This window comes from Ambystoma mexicanum, chromosome 2q (genome assembly GCF_040938575.1).
Source record: "Ambystoma mexicanum isolate Mex_15411 chromosome 2q, UKY_AmexF1_1, whole genome shotgun sequence".
NCBI lineage: Eukaryota > Metazoa > Chordata > Amphibia > Caudata > Ambystomatidae > Ambystoma > Ambystoma mexicanum.
In genome coordinates, this window is record NC_090924.1 from 1,292,293,389 (window position 1) to 1,292,308,350 (window position 14,962).

Below are 14,962 nucleotides of genomic sequence, written 5' to 3' on the forward strand. Positions count from 1 at the left end.
GTCCTCTGAAAAACTGCTGAAGCAGAGGCCAATCCGAAGGGCATCCTACAAAAACGGAATGCACCAAAAGGGGTAACAAAGGATGTAAGGGGGCGGGATTCAACATGCAGGTCTATCTGATGATAAGCAGACGACAGGTCAAACGTAGAAAAACAGGATGCACCACACTGCTTTTAAGGAAAGCATATCATTGATATTGGGCAAGGGTGTCTGTCAACCCATATGCTTGAATTAAGATCCCTGAGCTCTACGCACATCCTCATGCCCCCATCACCTTTACGTGCCAGAACCACTGGGGCCAGCCATTCCGAGCTCTTCACTTCCTCCATGACCCCAGACTCTTTGAGTTTTGGCAAGCTCTTCCTTTAAAGCATCACAAGCCATAATCGGAACCCTCCTGACTTTATGGACAACAGGCACAGAACCTCTCTTGAGAACTATCTTGTGCGCAAAACCTTTCAACTTGCCCAACTTAGAAGTAAAAACTGAGGGAAACTTGCTTTCCAGAACATCCGTCGTGAGACCCATAGGCAACACAGCACCCTTGTTACCCTTACTCACACTCATCACAGGGACTGGCTTCCCTGGTATTATTTCTAACTCCAGGGCAGCTTGTTATTCCCACCCTACAACAGGGTCACCTTTGTGAGCCACATACAACTTTCCCCTAGCCACCCAGCCCTCAAACTCAATATTGGCCCACTCGAACCCTAGAACCTTGATGGGTACTCGCCCATAAGCACACGAGTTTATATCAGAAGAAGACAGATCAGACACTTTATTGTGGAACTTGGACACATATAGTTCAAGGGATATCATTGTGTATGGAGACCCCGTGTCTACCATCATCTCCATAGGCACACCATTGACCATGAGCGTTGCCCAAGCTCTCTTCTTGCAGTTCCCCACGCTCAGCAATGATCCTTCAGACGTACCACCATTATCCTTGTCTGAACAACCCATGAACCCCACTATTGTCACCTCCTCTTCATCATCATTATGGTCCACCATTTTCACAGACTCCTTAGTGGATGCAGCACCCCTGCACATGCGGGCATAATGTCCCTTGTTTTTGCATCGCCTACATTACACATTGGCAGCAGGACATTCTTTTGCGCCTGCCACATGTCCACGCCAACCGCATCTCCTGCACAGTTCCCTTGACTAGGGCATCGCCCTGCTGTCCTTGTTCCTTGCTTTGGCATCAACAGTTCTGCGGGGAATCGCAGCATGCACAGCTTCCCCCTTATCGGCCATTTCTCTTACACTTCCTGGATTCTTCAATTTCACAGGCTCAATGACCTTTTCCAGGGGTGGATCGTTTTCTATCCATAGTCTCTCCCTGACGCGTACATTACACGTCTGCATCATAACTTGATCACGGATATACTCATCAATGGTACCAGTGAACTTGCATTTTGCTATCAAAGTGCGCAAGGCAGTCACATAAGCATCTATACCCTCGCAGGAGCCCTGAGCTCTCGAGAAGAAATGGTACCTCTCAAGTACAACGTTGGCCCTCTTGCCAAATCGCGTTTCCAACTTGCCCAAAGCTGTTTCATAAGCAAGCACCACTCCTGGTACAGCATCACCACCCTCATTGCCTTCTGCGGGGGCAGCAGGGGCAGCATGCACATTGAGGCCGGGAAGATGCCTGAACAACCTGAGACCTTCAGTTCCCAAACATTTGAGTAAAGCCGCTTCCTTCTCATCATCCGTAAATTTCTCGCCACCTGCAGCCCTGAGGAACACCTTGAAGGTGTCTACCCACAAGTCCCATACAATTGCCGGTTCACCAGGACTGGCCAGAAATGCAGGAGGCGGACGTGCATTGTTGTGCTGCATGTTGAGGGGCTGGGTCAGGGTTTGTAGCTAGCCAACATCCACTTTATAACCTTGCTCCCGTGCTTGGCAAGAAGCAACCAATCCCTGAATGTCACACTTCAAACAAAAACGTGCTATGAGCACTACAGTAAAATGCTGCAGCACCTTGGAGCTCAACACAGTCACAAAACCCCTCGAGTGTTCATACGGGGTTAACTTTCCCGAGGGTCCGGCGACGGGGATGAGGGGCGGTGAGGGGTGGACTCTCCTCGGCTTGTTCGGAGGGCTTCCCGACGGTCCTGGTTCTGGATCCTCCGTCGTGGTCCATGGTAACCTCGTCCTTATCTCAGTACATAAGGATTGGATCGCCAAGAAAATGGCCGCTAAGCTATCCTGGGGCTCGGGCAATGGCTGTGACGGGCGGGATGGCTGCTCCACTGGGCCCTCGTCGCTATCTTCGATCACATCAGCAGGAACCTTCCCCTGGGATCGACCGAGGCTGAATCAGAGTCCGTAATGGCCACCAGCCCCCCCCTCTTTTTCCACCGGGGTCTTCACGGGGGTCTGAACGATGGTCTGGAAAGGAGATTCCCTCCGCGGTGGCAGGGAAATTCGGGGGGCCCCGAGGCCACCTCCACTTGCGTAGTCTCTGCCGGCTTCGCCATTGCCGCTGCGACAACCTCGATAGAGGCCTTTGCTGGGTGGATCAAGGCCCTTACCACCTTAGGTGCATCCTGGGCCTTCACTTTGGGGGGAGGGTCATCGCCTCGCCCCCCCTCGGCTCCCTTCGAGATCGACCGGGGCCTCTCCAGAAGCTTACCCGGGTTCTCGGACTTCCTCTTCCCCGAACCAGAGCGCTGGCTCGTGGTTGATCATACCGGGGAAGTCGCACCCTGCTTGGCAGCCGAAGAGCCTGACCTTTCGGTGCTGACGGTGCCCACGGACTCGCGGTGCTTGGCCTTCTGTTGGGCCCCCGTAGCCGCGGCGCCCTCACAGGACTTAGAAGACCGCTCAGACTTTTTCTTCGCCTTCTCACCTGCTGTGCCCTTCTCCAGCCAGGCGGCGAGGCGGGAACAACGATCTTGTTTGGTCCGTTCTGACAGGTTCTTGCAGAACGCACAGTCCTTCTCCACGTGCGTCTTGTCCTCGTGAAGGCAGTAGAGACATCTCGAATGCTCGTCCTTCAAAACATTTTGCAATCCGCATCCCGGGCAGCTCCTGAACAGCTTGTATCGGGCCTCAAGCTTCCCTTGTCCTGGGCCATGTCCGTTGAGGTAGGCCTCAGATCTTCTGGAATCCTCCAAGAAGCGTAACTCGACGAAAAACTTCACCCTTGAGGGGCGTAGAAGAATTCCGAAACGGGTCCCCGTTATCGGAAGTAGAAACGGTGGAGCTTGAGGCTCAATTAAACCGAAAAAATGAGAAAATCTCCTGAAAAAGCGCAAAAACGCAGAAAAAGCTCGAGCTAACGCACGAGGACTCCCAACACTTGAACGTGCGGTTAAAAATCTGAGGATGGCTGCCAGGGGAGGGGCTTAGGGAGAGGGCAGTCATTGGCTGGGGGCAGCATGACCCAGAGATCAGTGATTGGTTACTACTGAGAAAGACAGATCAGAAACGAAACTGATACTGATTTTTTCTTTACCGAGGATTCCCAGCCTGACGGGGAATATTCATGAGCATGTGAATCCATGCCAGACCCATGCTGGAGAACAACAGTTACAGGTAAGTAACATGTTCCTACCTCAACAAGAGAGGTAGTGTAGGGTCACTACAACTGTGCAGAGAGGCAATGCGGCTCTGGTTCTGGCCAATTCAAAAAGGAATCTCCCTATTGGCAGTTCACGTAGCCGGAGAGAAGAACACGGCGGCAGACGCTCTGAACTTTCAGAGCAGAGTCTCCGACAAGTGGAAGCTAGCTCAGGAAGTCCTTAAAGATATCACCCTTTGGGGAACCCCTCAAGTAGATCTGCTTGTGTCCGGTGTCAACTGGAAGTGTAAACTTCTTGTCCAGGAAATTTCCTCCGAGGGGAGCTCTAGGGGACGCGTTCACAGTGGATTCGGAGTTTGCACTCCTGTATGCGTTTTCTCCACTCGCCGTCATTCCTCATGTGATCAGGAGGTTGCGAAAGTTTGGGAAATCCATGATCCTAATTGCTCCATCTGCCCTCCAATTCATCTTCCACAAAGAGAGGACCTTCTCTCGTAAGAGGTGAGGGTTGGATTCTCCATACAGAGATCACCGCTCTCAACCTTCACGCATGGTTTCTGAGAGGTTGAGATATAAGGATTGGAGCCTACTGGAACACATAATGAAGATTTTGTTTTTGGCCAGAAGACCAGCAACAACATCTCTGTATCGCTGCCGTTGGAACAAGCTCTGCTGCTGGTGCAGAAAGAAGAATGTGGACACCTATGGTGTTATTTCTACTTCATCTGATTAATCTGGGGCTTCAGGTTGGCACAGTCAACGGATACCTGGTTGGCGCTTTCTATTTTTAAGCACACTTCTGAGCAAATATCTTGCGTTAAGATGCAACCGGGAATGCAATTCTTATAAGGGCTCACAAATGTGTTCCCTTCACCCCCTTTTGAGGTTAGTGTTTGGAATTTGAATCTAGTGTTAAAAATTCTTTGTGTGCTCTGTTTGAGCCACTTCACTCTTGCTCATTGAGATTGTTGACATTAAAAACTATATTATTAACGGCTAGAGCTTCTGCACGCATGGTCAGCAAGTTTCAGGCTCCTCTAAGCCACCGTTTACAACTTTCTACAAAGAAACGGTTGTATTAAGAGTTCAACCTACTTTTCTGCCAAAGTTGATTTCGGAATTTCATTTTTACCCTCCACCTCACCCTGGTAAGGAGGCATAAAGGCTTCATTGGCTTTAACCCAAAAGGACGTTAGTTTTTTTATTTCTCGTTTGGCTAGATTGAGGCCAGATGATCAACTTTTTATTGGATTCAGCGGACATAAACTGGGTCCCTCAGTTAAAAAGCAAAACTTATGCCATTGGATAATTTTATGCATTACCGAGTGTTATAGACTAGCACCTCATATCCCCTACCATCCTACCCCTCAGTAGTATTTCCAAGCATTACACCTTTCCTTTCTTGGGCATCTGCTCTCTATGACCTCACAAATGCTGGTCATGCTGTAAGATGGAAGCGAAAAAGCTTGGAGCTGAGCTAAATGGGGCAATGCGTGCTATTTATACTATCGATGACGCCAACCACGAGAGGGGAAGGTGGCCTTCGAGGGACATCGAGTCGACGACGCATGGCGCCCCCTGCCGCAAAACCTTTTTCCGAAGCACAGCTGATGCTGGAAGGAGATATTGTAAGACGAGGAATACATGGGAGCAACATCCAGTCGAAAGAACATTACCTGGGTTAAGTAACTTGTTTGTTATTTGCTCTGAGTGACCCTGCATCCCTTTCGGATAGGTGTGTAGTTGGTATCTGTGTAGTCGACTATATAGGACCTGCTTACTAGCTGTTATTAACTCATTGGCACCCTTGTTAAATGAAGGTTAAACCGTCACATCAACTGATGAGAAACCTTATCGACCTAAAACCAAAAGCCTTTATAGGAACACTCCACCTGATAAGACCTTGCTCCCTGTGAGAACCAAAGGGTGTCTCCCTTGCTGGTCCCTGGGGATTACTCTCTGGGGCGGCCAGGGTCCGCCATCATCTTTGGATCCAGACCCTGGTGGTGGACCAGTGTGGGAGGATCACCTGGGTGGGGGATCTTCAGGGAGTGGGGGTGAGGCAACCAATGGTGAGATGCGGTATCCCACCTTTCCCGTGCCTATACCCCCATCGTATTTTATAGTATTCTCCAACGTTCCAACTCCCCCGCCCCTACACCTTTCTACACAAACACTGGGCCGAGAAGAGGATGACTGAGAATAAAGAGGCTAACACTTGCATATCTCATTGGACATGTCCCGTTAATAAGGTCAGGCAAAGTCAGGCACTTGACCTTAATTACATACATCTGATACCCATTAGCTCCTTCCACAAGGATAAAAGGCAGAACATGGAGACACACTTGGACCAAGGTGAAGCGCGAGAAGGAGCATATTTTCTGGGGCAAAGGCGAACCCACTGGAGAAGGACGACCGATCGAGGGACCTGAGCGAGGGGTAGTGAAACCCTAATGGGTGGTTGTTGCCTCTGGGAAACTGTGAAGGATACACAGAGAAAGCCAAATCCCAGACAAGAAGAAACCTGTGTTGTGTTTCAAGGATGCCAGTGACCCTCCCATGTAAACGGTGGAGCTGGGGTGGCGAGGCCACGCCTGTGGTATCAAGCTTGACTCGTGAATTAAAGCCGCAGAAATCAGAAAGGAATGAACGCAACCAGTGAATTGGCGAAAGACATGAAAGACTGGTTTGTGTCAAGGAAAGATTGAAGCCGCAACAGTATATCGTAAAATTGACGGGTGCGCGTGTGGTGATGAGACGCGAAAGAAAACAAAACAGTAGTGAATTTTTAATTTGCCGATAACTGTGAAGCCAGTGATAGAGTAGCGTAGTGGTCCGGTGAAAGATATAGCTCACTCGAAAGTCTCCACAAAATGTTTGATATTTCGTTATGAAGCGACAAAGTGTGTGAACTCTGAAATGCATAATGGTCAAGACTACTCCTGACGAAAAGGGAATTTAAAAGGTGAATGCTTTAAGAGAAAGATTTCTTTCAACTGATCTGATTGTGTAACTACCAAGACACACGAGACACTTGGGCAAATAACATATGGAAGAGCTGAAGTGGAAAGTGGTCCTGCGGAGGTCTATGAAAAAAACCTTGCACACAGAAAGTCTTCGATATCAGTGAAAGGTCCATTACTGCCAAAAAAAGTGGTTGTAACACAATTACAGCCAACAAATGTACTGCACCTTCAAACTCTGAATGCGAAGGCAGTTGCATGCAGCTCGCACAGGTGAATCACTTAAGCATGTACAAAGGGTCGCCACCTCCAATGTATAATCTTTTGTTTAATGGTTTGTGGGAGAGAGTGCAAGGACTAGAATGTGCTATTCTATATCTGTACAAACTGAGAGCACTGGAGTTCACTATGGAATTCATAAAATAGCTTTGTCGATCAATGGATGAATGCTTTTACTTAATTACTTTCTTCCAAGTTAGGCAATCCTTAAACTCAGTAAGAAGGTATTGTATGCAAAAAGCTGTTTTGACTGGTGTGCGTGGTTTTAACAATCTGGTTAATTTTAGTGTGTTTTTCATACCTGGCGAATGAAACCATTCACAGACTAAATGCCTTTGAATACGAGAATGAGGTTCACTAAATCAGAAAAAAACAATATTTAAGAAATGCAATAATGCCATTCTGTACGGTCTCCTGCAATTTAATTATCATCTGAGAAATAATAATACCGACTGCAAACAAATGAAAATCTCCAGTTCACAAGGTCAGCTCTTCTGAAATATGTGTTTCTGTTGACTCAGGTTTGGAGAATCAACACAAAGCACAACACCATTTATGTAAATGGCTCCGTTCCTGGGCACACAAATTGTTTGGTGAAGGTAAGCTACTTTCTTGTATAGTTGTCATTTTGTTGAATACTAAATTGTGGTATATTGTGCAGCCGTATAAATCACAGGATTGGTCATACTTGCCAGACAACGGACACACCTTTATTTCATAATCCTTTGGAGTTTGCCTCCTCCAAAGTGACTTCTGAAAACTGCGTTGGTGGCACATCGGCTATCAGAGAATTGGACCCTGGTAATGTATAGGAGCCACCATTCTCATTTACTCGCTAGGCATGATACCCCTGACTGAACGCCCCCATTTCTATTTGAAAGGTTGAAGGTGCAATGTTATTGGGCCTCATTACACGGTAGGCGGTGAGCGATGGCGCTATTAGCGCCATGGCTCATGCCGGTAAAATACCGGCACCGCCTTGGTGGAAAGGAGATTTACCGCCCCATTCCAAGGTTGGAGGGGCGCTAAATCCCCCTTCCAACATTGCCCTTCCCCATTTCTGCCCCATAGGGCTCTATGGGAATGGGGAAGGCACTAATTACGGCACCGCAAAAAGCAGGCGTTAAATCCCCCAACCCGCAAAGGGACCTCGTAATAAGGCGGTAAGGATTTACCGGTACCGGTATTTTACTGGTACCGGTAAATCCTTACCGCCATCCGTGTAATGAGGCCCATTGTGTTGTAAAACATCCAAGATTCAGTCCTGGCAATTAAGGGGATGACTCTCTGCCTGAAAATGTGACTGGATTCCAATGATAACCAGCTTTTTGAGCACTTCCCTTATGAAAACATGTCTCTAAATATATCATATTAAATGTTGGAACTTTTCCTTTTGCATCATGGGTTTGCTTTGTAGATTTCATATTTTTTGTCTAAAAAATCAAAAGTCCCTATTCACAAAGAATGCTGAACCATGATGCAACAAGCAAAGATAAAGAGAGCTCAGTGCGTTAGTTATGTAATGAAATTAACTGGCTTTGGTACCCAGCAACTCTGAGTCACAAAGGACCCTAGCATACAGAAGGTGGGTTGTGTTTACAGCCAATGTACAGGGAACCCGCCCACTGTGCTCCCAACATTCACATATGCATTGGTACACTGCACCATTTGAGTTGGGGGCTAAGAGCCATTCCTCTTACCACATGGGTGCATTACCAGTAACTGACATTGCATAACCTGACACTGGCAATGTTATTTCCACTGATGCGCTTTTCTATTGGAGGACAGTAAAGCAGTAAGAGGACTGACCCGTCTTCTCCCCTGCACATGGCCATTGACAGGTTAGACCAGGCATAGGGCAAACTGCCTCTGTGACATGCGCATCCTCATGTGCTGGCATTCAAAGGTCATTGATGCCAGGTGAGAATATTGTGGTAAGCTTGTGTTCCGGGTCAGGCTTAGGCAGTTACAGCACACCAGCCCATCCTTTGGGCTGCATCTGCCAAGCCTTCCCCCTAGCAAAAGGCTTAATGTTATTATCACCCCTGCCTGTCCTATTGGCTGCTACTTCGGCAAAAATGGTGTTGGAGGTGGGCTCTACTGCCTTGTAACAGCCCACCATCCCGCCTGAGGTTCCTGGGATGTTGGGCCAGTACCACGCAGTACAGCCTGCAATTGCCAGGAGTCATTCAAGCTGAGAGAACGGCTTATTTGTTAATAAGAGGGACTTAAAACAAAGGAAGTCACGTGGACATCATGAACCACACATTTTGTGGCATTAGATTGGCGTGTGGAGGTAGGGTAGTAGGAGGGGGCCAGGTGGAAGATAAAGGAGTTTTGACACGATCGGAGAGCGGGCTGAGAGCATAGGAGAAATGGGGGCAATCAGAGCCACCACTACGATTTGCAGTGCCCTGGGCGGTAAAACATGTGTGGGGCCCCCTTATTTGCATCACAGAAACTGATGTCACAGAATGAGTCATTAATATCCGTGGTATCATATAAACTGACTTTCAATATTTGAATTTTAACTGTTGATATTATGTATGTGGCAATATCAGGAGTGAGGCTTATTTTGGAGTCAATAATGTGAGCTAAATCATTTGTAGAGGCGGGTACCTCAAAAGAAAGTACTGTGACGAAGAAGAGCAGGACAAAGAGTAATGAAGATCACTGGTAAGTAATCAAAGCATACCTAATGTGACTGCACATTCCACAGATGTAAGAGCTGACATGTGCCCAGCCTCCTATGCTGCAGCGTTCCCTTAATGTGCAATCAAAGCAAAGTCTATTTACCAGGAAGGTACTGAGGCAGTCTAAGTAAGCCATTTTACAGGTCTTCAAATGTTAGTAATGGAGCTCAAGTCGTAAAATAATTGTGGTGCTCATTAACATAAACATAGGGACAGAACGCATCTTAAAGTGCAATGCCCACATTTAATTCAACTGGCCTTTCCTAATAGAAGAAAAACAGAACACAAATGAGCATTTTCTTTCAAAAACCTAATCGTCAATACCTGAAAAATACCCAGTTAGAGGACATTTTTCTATAACACTGCTGGAAAATTATACAAGGTTCACACCTTTTGAATTCAAAAATCTATATTGAACTATTCCATGGAAAGCAAAATACCAATACAAGACGTGCTTTGAAGACACTTTCATGTGGTTGTATGGGTGCGTGCCCTTAGTGCTTGAGGACCTGTGTTCAAATCCTGGTGGCCGAACACTTGAGCAAACAAGCTTTTCTTTGCATGCGGACCACAAAAACACCCAAGGGGGATGGCGTCTGCACTGTGTAAATAAATGGGTGGATGCTGTCAACCCACATGAACCCTCAACCTACACCGTGAAAATCGGCACAGCACCAGGGAATAACATCTTCAGTCCAGCAACCGCGTCCCACATCCATGGACCTTGTAAATCATCACAACCAACTTGCCCACTGATCCTTTCCCCTCCTCGGCCCAACGTTTGGCTTCCGTTTGGTAATGATGCCAGCTGTTCTCTGGCCACTCACTGTGTAACCTACATAATACCATTTGGCCTCCTAGACTCCTTGGCGTGAACTTTCGCTACTGCCGTTCATTGACTGTCTGCCCATCACACATTATTGTGCTACTCCATACCGTCCGATCTGACTGCCAGCTATGTGCCCTTACAGTAATACAAATGCCTGTAATTTATATCCCCTTACCTGTACGTGCTATACATTCACCCACACAACTGGCAAACATGTTTTTTTACACTGCCATGCTTCCTCATACGTGTACTGTAAGCCTCTCTGCCGTAAGCTCGTAATGCCGCCTTCCTATATGTATTCTATATGCTTCGCATCCTTGAATTACTCCCATTTTAACTTATACATTTGCTTTGGTTGAAATATCGCTAGTCTGCCATTACTCTATTACTTTTGCATGATATCTACGACAATACTGCCTATGTCGCATTTTCTGCAATATCCTGCTAGGCACGGCACATTTTCTGTATGTCACTTATTGTAATACTGCCTACATGATGGCCCATGTGACCCTCTACTGTAGAACAAGAGCTGAACTAACAGCCCACAGTCTTTCTGCTTGTTAGCCACCTCGAACTATAGCCTAATACTAACTGACATACTTTAAAACTACAAGATTAACCAGGCCACTAGACGACCTTAACTCTGTATACACACTAGTTACCTGCTGACCAATCACGCAAAATATATGTGGACAAGCCTCACCATATTACTGGTAGCCACCACATATCCGTATCAGACATTTAACAGACTTGATAAATCAACCTGCCAGTCATGCCTAGGCATTATGCTACTCCCTTCCTTAACCAACCTACTCAAACTACTGTGACACTGGCTACACTAACCACCATACTTCTGTTTGCATCAGCCTTACCTGGTACAACTATTAACTGGACTAATATGCTACCATCTCATGACCTCGACATCCTTCCTAGAAAGATTAATATGACTATATCCATGTCTAATTCACTACCTCTCTATAACTATAGCACGGACTAGCTTCCTACTTTCCTGCTCGCCACCGTCTACCACACCTGATTCTACCATCTCTCCTTCAGCAAATAATTCCAATACCCTCAGACCCATCCAATGGATCTATCGTTACACCACTAAACCAACTCCGAAATTACCATGTTCCCCAACAATCCTTGAACATTCCATCCATTAAGCAGGATGCATTAACCTTGAACATTCCATCCATTAAGCAGCCCCAAGTGTATTCTTGGGTGTGGCTGCTAATGGATTGCCTTCGCACGTGCTCACTCTCTAGGAGTGGCAGGGTGTGGCTGGTGAGCCGGCCCTAATGGGCGTGCCCACGATCTCAGCTGTATAAGCTGCCCCGATCCTCAAGACAGACGCTTCGCGTTATTCTGCACTTGCAGTAAGCGTAACTTTAAAGATCCTGCTTTCTGGACATCCTGCTTCCTGCCAGCATACTTACCAACTGGAGGAAGCTGTTCTTACCTGTACATCTCTTCGGCGAACCAAGTATTCATCTTTACACTTTCCGTAAGGCCGAAATCTTCATCTTGGCACTGCAGCACGACCAGCTGCATCGCCGACGGCATCGCCTGCAAGGAAAAACAGAAGACAACGTTACACATCGAAAAAACAGTAAGTTTAAGGTTGCGCTTTGCCATACTTCACGCTTTCCTTAAACCATTACTTACCTGCTGTCGAACATTGCAGTAGCATCAATCTTCCATCTGGCCGTGTCTCGCGTCTCACAGCTGCATTGAGGTCGCCTTTCCATCTAAGGGAAGAAAACAGAAGAGAGACATTATTGCGGGCATACATAGGAGCAACATATAAAGACATTAAACAGAACGAACAGCATCCCAAGAGCTCAAGAAAGACTTACCAATCATAATGTCATGATGCCTACCCCCAGGCAACCGGCCTAAGTCCATCAGCAGGCATCTAGACATTTAGTAAAACCTCAGCAGCCCCGGCTAGGGCCTATCTGGGTTCAGTCCTGGCGCCCTAGGCGCCAGGCTCATAGTAGGAATCAGTCCTGGCGCCTAAGGCGCGAGGCTCATAGTCATTGCTTACCTCAGGCAGACCATGCTGCAAATGACTCCAATCCAACATGAAGCCTGAAGGGGACTATTTTTCTACAGGGACTATTTTTTACTCGGGTGTGGTTCTAGGGACTTCTTACCTGGGACTACTTTTGAGGCTATTTAAACCACACCCAACCAGCAACACACGCTTTGCATTATCCTGCATCCAGCAGCGTAACACTCACCGTGCCTGCAGCCTGCATCCAGTCTTTTGCCACGCCCGCCTCGAATCCGGAGCTCCTAAAACAAAGAGAAAAGAAAGGGACAAGGTTAGAAAACAAACTTATTTCTATTCCACACCTGATTCTGGATCCATCTTGTCTCCGGACCTGTAAAGAACATCATTTCTGCAAGCGCCGAACCTCCAGCTGCAGCGCCGTACCATACTCGCCAGTCTTCACAGCATCCTTTGGGTCGGCGCTGCCTCCATCATTTCTTCGCCGAACTTCGGCACCTAGGAGACAAAAGAAAACCACAAGGTGAGCCGAGGGAACCAACAAATATAATTCTTACCACCATAGACCTACCTGATTTACCACCGGAGGCATCCTTTTGTGACTCTCCATATTTTCACGTGCCGCATCTGTAAAGAGAGACAAAACACGTTTTCCTCGTGCAACATTTACCGGACAGCGCTGGGTAATACAGACTCTTACCTGAGCGCCACCAGCTGCCACAAGAGCAGCTTTTCATGAGCCAGCTGCAAGACCAGAAAGGAAGGGGGCGGGGGGGAACAAGAGTGAACATCGGACATATTGAACTCTATGAACTTAATACTTACTGGTCATCACCAGGAACCTCAGAGTCAATACTCTCCGGAACTCTCCCGAGCCTTCAAACCAGTGAAGTAACTGGAATTGACGCGCCCCTGCAAATCCATGCAGGATGGAGAGCTCATCTTTCAAGAATATAAGGTGAGATTGCTGTGAGGGCATTTCGGAGGTGATTAGTTGGGGAGGACTGTGGGGGTGCCATCACTTGAATCCACAAGTGGCTAAATCCATCTCTCCACTTGCAGGAGAATATTTCTACGGGTTAAGCAGACAAGATTAGGAGGGCAGATCCAGTCAGTCATCGCTGCACTACGCATCACGTGGCTGGAGACCGCAACTGTCCGGGTCTGACCGACGCCCCTGTGGCAGCCAGGTGAGCGTAACACATAAGGAGAAGCATAGTCGCAGCTTGACTGGACTAATCCTTAACAGGGATCAGTGAAGGTACTAGATCCCATTTGACGCGCCCCTGCCAGAAGTAGCAGGACGGAGAGCTTATCTTCCATAATTCACAGGTGAGCTTTATGGGCCGGCGTATGCTCACAGAAACCGTACTTTGGAGTGAAGGGTTTGAGAGGTACAACGATCACAGATTGGCGCACTCACACACTCTTATCTCCACGCAGGAGCAGTATCCCCACGTACCACCGCTCACAGCTTTTCTACTGAGGGAGAGGCCTGAAGGGGGTGATTCAAGTTCAGGGAAGGCTGCAACCGTGCCCCAACGCCTCTGCAGAGACCAGGTGAGCGTAACAGAACGCGAAGCCTCTAATACTCTGCCTGGGTGTTATGGAAACTTCAGAAACAGATCAGTTAGCCCTCTTACTAGGGGAATTATGGGCTGAAGTACGTGCTTCAAGACAGGAAACCAATGCATTACGGAGGGATCTTATTGTTACTCGAGAAAGAACTGACAAATTGGCAAGACAAATGCTACAAGCACAAGCAGGACGGGTTCCACTGCCTGGAGTGACCCATTCTTCTCATTCGTCCACACCACAACAGTCAACATTGGTTCAGGTGGTTCTTCCAGGAGCAGTGCCTTTAACCCCTCCCGAACGCTTTATCGGCGACCCAAACAAGTTCACTGTATTTATGAACCAATGTCGCCTTCATTTCTTGTGCAGACCAGGAGCTTTTCATAATGACCAAGCCAAAGTGGCGTTTGTACTCTCGTATTTAGGAGGCAGTGCGGCGGACTGGTCTATACCTTTGGGAAATCAAGATGACCCTTTACTCTGGAACTTTGGGAATTTACAACATGATATGGAGAAATTTTTGCCCGTCATACTCAAGGTCAAGCTTTGGACAACGAGTTGTTGCCACTCAGACAAGGGAGTCAAGATCTATTAACCTATATTGCAACCTTCAATCGTCTCATAGCCCAGACCAACTGGCCAGAAGAGAAGAGGACTACCTCTTTTACCAAGGGTCACGTGGAGAACTTAAGGATGTGTTGGCGCAAGTGGTGAATCCCCCTGAGAGGTGTGCGGACTACATAGACCTGATGGTGCAACTCGATCATAGGTTGCAGAATCGGAAAATGGATGGAGCTAGATCAGAGGGATGGTCAGTGTACTTACGACCTCGTGAGAATCGGACTAAACCACATGAACAGTCTGAGCCAATGCAAATTGGTGGATTATGAAGTCCCCTTACCAAAGCAGAAAGGGAAAAAAGAAGACATCTGCTTTGCTTATATTGTGGACAAGCAGGTCACTTCCTCCGTGACTGCCTGGTAAAACCACCCAGGAACACAGTTGGGGCAACAGACAAAACAAAGAAGAAGAACAGAACTCGGGAAACGGCAATGCCCGGCAAGTGTAGGG

General features: G+C 47.6%; 1 protein-coding gene across 1 annotated transcript in view; it reads left to right on the forward strand.

The window, feature by feature from the left end:
* MRPL3 (mitochondrial ribosomal protein L3) overlaps positions 1–14,962 on the forward strand; it is a 440,961-nt gene that overhangs the window by 305,514 nt on the left and 120,485 nt on the right. Inside the window, exon 9 of the mRNA XM_069648722.1 lies at positions 7,299–7,376. Within this exon, the coding sequence (XP_069504823.1) occupies positions 7,299–7,376 (78 nt within the window). The remainder of the gene's footprint in view (positions 1–7,298; positions 7,377–14,962) is intronic.